This window comes from Plectropomus leopardus, unplaced genomic scaffold (genome assembly GCF_008729295.1).
Source record: "Plectropomus leopardus isolate mb unplaced genomic scaffold, YSFRI_Pleo_2.0 unplaced_scaffold24401, whole genome shotgun sequence".
Lineage (NCBI taxonomy): Eukaryota > Metazoa > Chordata > Actinopteri > Perciformes > Serranidae > Plectropomus > Plectropomus leopardus.
Genome location: NW_024626493.1, coordinates 1 through 4,831, shown reverse-complemented (window position 1 = coordinate 4,831; position 4,831 = coordinate 1). Strand labels below are relative to the sequence as shown.

Below are 4,831 nucleotides of genomic sequence, written 5' to 3'. Positions count from 1 at the left end.
GCCCTGCCAGACCACAGGAGTTACTTTTTACAAGACAAAAAAAAAAAGATGAAATATGGTAAAGGATAAAAACAAAAACCCAACGTCCCCATCATTCAACCTCATCAAATCACACCCACACATGCCTCTCCTTTTTCAGGAGGAGTCAATGCAAAACTAGAATGACTTCCATCTCTACTTATCTGACTGTAGAGAGGAGGACAGAGGACAGTGGACACACAGTTTAACATGATGGACTTTAGGACAGGACTGCTGCTGTTAACTTTCTGCTGGGCAGGTGAAGATATCTTTTTTTGAGTTGAAAATGTCCTGAAAGAGGTGCCAAATTAGGGGAAATTACAATTTTTTTGTTTTCTTGACAGGTGTTGATGGTCAGATTCTGACAGAATCTGAACCAGCGACTAAAAGACCTGGAGAATCGCACAAATTAACCTGGACAGTCTCTGGATTCTCACTGGGCAGCTACAATATGGGCTGGATCAGACAGGCTCCTGGAAAAGGACTGGAGTGGGTTGCCTGGAATAGTAACGGTGGTAGCAAATACTACTCTCAGTCAGTTCAAGGCCGGTTCACCATCTCCAGAGACAACAGCAGACAGCAGCTGTATCTGCAGATGAACAGTCTGAAGACTGAAGATTCTGCTGTTTATTATTGTGCTCGAGAGACACAGTGACACAAGAAGCAGCAACGCTGTACAAAAACTTGTGAGGTCAACACAAAGTCAAAACGCCTGTTTCTCTTGACACTCACATTAACTTCAGTTAAGATCATCAACACATTCCAAAAATAATCTCAATAGAACTACTCATAATTGCAGCTCTGATTTTCTCCAATATGCAGATGAAACTGGAAACAGTGTTGCTAAACAACTCTTCAGACGTTTAGTGGAAAAAAATTTTTTAAAGGTGTTTTTTTTTTAAAGATTATTTTTTGGGTTTTTTTCCCTTTATTGATAGGACGGCTGTAGTATGACAGGAAATGTGGGTGAGAGAATGACACAGCAAAGGGCCACAGGCTGGAATCAAACCCAGGCCACTGCAAAGGTGTCGACTTAGGGGGCCCACACTCTAGCAGGTGAGCTAGAGGCTGCTCTATAAAGTTGTTTAATATAATATAAAATTTCTTTGAAGTGTCAAAATAAATGTTCACAACATAATTCCAATCTATGCCTACTTGTAACAGGACAGTTCATCCTTCTCTTATAGCCTGTCAGTGTCCTTCTCTATGCAAAGTGAACTTCCTCACAGTCTGCTATAAAGACTTGATATCATGCTGTCAGCTGCAGCAGAAGAAGAGAAGCTCCCATCAGATCACCTTCAACACCAACCATGTTCTCTGTAGCTCTGCTGCTGCTGCTGGCTGCTGGATCCTGTGAGTCTCACTGAGGCAGAGACACTGACAGTATGATCACAGCACACTGACTGTTCACTCTCATTACACTGATTCAATATTCAACATGTTTCCCTCCACAGGTGTGAAGTGTGAACAGCTGACACAGCCAGCCTCTGTGACTGTGCAGCCAGGTCAACGTCTGACCATCACCTGTCAGGTCTCTTATGATCTGGGCTACTACACAGCTTGGATCAGACAGCCTGCAGGGAAAGGACTGGAGTGGATTGGATACAGCTGTGCTGGCTGCACCCCAGTCTACAAAGAATCTCTGGAGAACAAGTTCAGTATCAGCTTAGACTCCTCCAGCAAGACAGTGACTCTAAACGGACAGAATCTGCAGCCTGAAGACTCTGCTGTGTATTACTGTGCCAGAGAGTCACAGTAACACAAACCATCAGTAGACCTGAACAAAAACCCCTCAGTGCCTGAACCCTTGTCACAAGAAGCCACCAGAGGAGGAGCCCTCGGACCACTAATGATTTCAACACCAGCTTATTGTTACATCCGTTGAAATACCTGAGGGATAACAGATGGGGCGAAACACTTAGGCATTGCATTATGGCGAGACTGTCAATATAAAAAGTCCTGTGTTCATCCTGAACAGTAGTCTGCTGCTAGGTAACCATTTCACCAAGGTTTCACACTTCCACCATTCATCCCTCCTCCTGAGCAGAAACTCACTTCATATGATGTAATCTGAACAACATCACTTAAGAAATGTTGATATGTTACATGTGGAATGTACAAATTTAAAGTTATGGGATTAGCAGAAACACAGATTGCCAACATATTATTTTGTTGATGGGGCTGTTCAGTTTGGAGAAAGCCATAATTAAGTTTAAGAGAAAGATTTAACAGCATCCTCTATTCCTGAGTTTCACAACTGAGGGACAAATACAGCAAAAGACAGACACTAGTCAAATTAATCATGATTTAACTAAATTAAACTATAACAGAGTACAAGTTAAGGAGCCAGAAAACTACCCAGTAACCATGCGGCTTAACCACACATTTTACAAGTTATCATTAATTCAGGGGTTCAACAAAACATAAACCACACAGCAAATCTTTCTGACTGTGTTTTGGTGCTCTGACAGAGCAATACCAATCATCAAGATGTTCCTGCTTCCTGATCTGATATTGTGTTCAACACAAAACAAGGGACTGTTTTTTTTAAACATATAAATGATGCAACTAAATCAAACTATAACACAGTGCCAGTTAAGGACCCAAAAATCTTCACAAGTAACTGTCTTACTTTCTTCTTGGTTCTTCTTTTCTTCCATGATGGTGAATATCTGACTGTCAGTTTGAATAAGACTGCTGATGTCTAAATGTGTTTGTCCTTCTCTGTGTTGTTAGGCTGGTAAAGAATAAGAAAACTAATTTCAACATTGTGTAACACAATGATCACTTTCTAACACAGCCTGTAAAACTGAAAAGTACTTCATATCGTTCAGTAATTACACAATATACTGATCAAACTGATGTGAAGATCCACAAATGTCCTTTTATTAGGTCTCTAATATTCTCGAGTTAGAGACCTCCAGACTCTATACTTGATGACATCCCAAATTTGAGATTTAGCACTCTAGTTATTAAATTTGAATGGGTTGTCAAAGTCTGCTAATATTTTTGGACTGACCTAGACCATGGGGATAAGTTGTATGAATTTTGAAAAACTGGTGTAGTCCCCTTTAAAGATTCAACATATGTACTACATATTAAATATATGACGTGGACAATATACAGCATTTGTATAGTGAAATGATTTTGCTAGGGAATTTTTTTTACTTGTTTTAGTTTGCAGAGAATAAATGGATGTTCAAACTCCTTTAAGCTGTACACCAACTTAACTGTCCAAACTGTCTATTGTTTCATTTACTCTTCTTCATAGCAATATAAAAGAGCACTTTCATATACATTACTGATACATATACATAAAGAAGACTTTTCTGTGTACTGAAGCACTTTATGTTCAAATATACGATCAGATGTATCCTTTCCATGACTTTAGAATAAAATAAAATAAAATAACATAAACAGTTTTTGAACTGCAATAACAATCTAATAGAAGTGAACTGAGGTGAAACCATTATGTAACTTCCTCACATCAGTCAAATTTTAAAAGAACAAACCTACTGGATCCTTTGACAAAACAGAATAATCATATTTTCTAAATCTACTCAACAGTTCTTTGTACTTGTGGAAGTTCCAATCTCTTCAATCACAAGTATCAATTTCTCAGATTATTTAATTGTTGTGGTCATAGTATCAAATTTGACTTTGAATGCACTGTGTGATGGAGGAGGAGCTTTCTGTAAACAAATTCTCACAGTGGATCCAGTTTACATCATATTTAAAGGAGGATTCATAGATTAGAGGACAGAAGCACACTGTAAACATGGCTTACAGAAAGTTAACAGTCTTGCTGGTTGCTATGTTTGTTACGACTGGTGCTGAAGGTCAGACCATAACAGAGTCTGAACCAGCCGTTAGACAACCTGGAGAGTCTCACAGACTCACCTGCTCAACATCTGGATTTAATTTTGGAAGCTCAGTTTGGAACTGGATCAGACAGGCTCCTGGAAAAGGACTGGAGTGGATTGCTCTTGTACACACATCTAGTACTCCAATCTATTACTCCCAGTCAGTCCAGGGGAGATTCACCATCTCCAGAGATGACTCCAGCAGTAAAGTCTATCTTCAGATGAGCAATCTGAAGACTGAGGACACAGCAGTGTATTACTGTGCCAGGAGAGACACAGTGAGAGAAAATAATAGTAGACTCATACAAGAACTACTTCCTCTATCTACAACCACCTATGGGAACATTACTTTTTGTCTTTATGACATTCTTAGCAGTGCAGATTTAAGTATCCATAAATAAAATGTAAATTCTAAATATTTAACATAAAATCTTAAGGACATGACCAGTAACTCAAATCCTACTACTTTATGATTCTATTTTTAAATCATGTAAACTTTTTTCTTTCTATTATTATTTTTTATTATCAGTCTGCTCTAAAGAGATTCATTCTGATGATTTTAAAACAAAACAATGATATCAGTGAGCAGATTTACAATCATCAGTATGTAAATCAGCCTCTGCGTGTGTTATGCCTCATAAAGAAGTGAAGTGTGTGTGTGTGTGTGTCAGTGAGAGGACAGAAGAGCTCATGTCAGCTCAGCTTCAACATCAACCATGTTCTCTGTAGCTCTGATACTGCTGCTGGCAGCTGGATCCTGTGAGGAGCTTTCAGTGGATTCTCACTCACAAACACATTAGAAACACTGAATAGTCAGATGAATGATGGAGATAATGTTGATTTGTGTTTCCACAGGTGTGAACAGTATCAGTCTCATCCAGCCAGACTCACTGGTCGTGCAGCCTGGACAGTCTTTGACCATCACCTGTCAGGTCTCTGGTTACTGACCT

General features: G+C 39.2%; 1 gene segment (V, D, J or C); it reads left to right on the top strand.

Annotated features, from left to right (window-relative positions):
* Positions 1-1,245: 1,245 nt before the first annotated feature.
* Positions 1,246-1,795, top strand: LOC121966404. The segment is given in 2 exon segments: positions 1,246-1,371; positions 1,473-1,795. Coding segments are annotated over 2 exon segments (348 nt in total).
* The last annotated feature ends 3,036 nt before the right edge of the window (positions 1,796-4,831 follow it).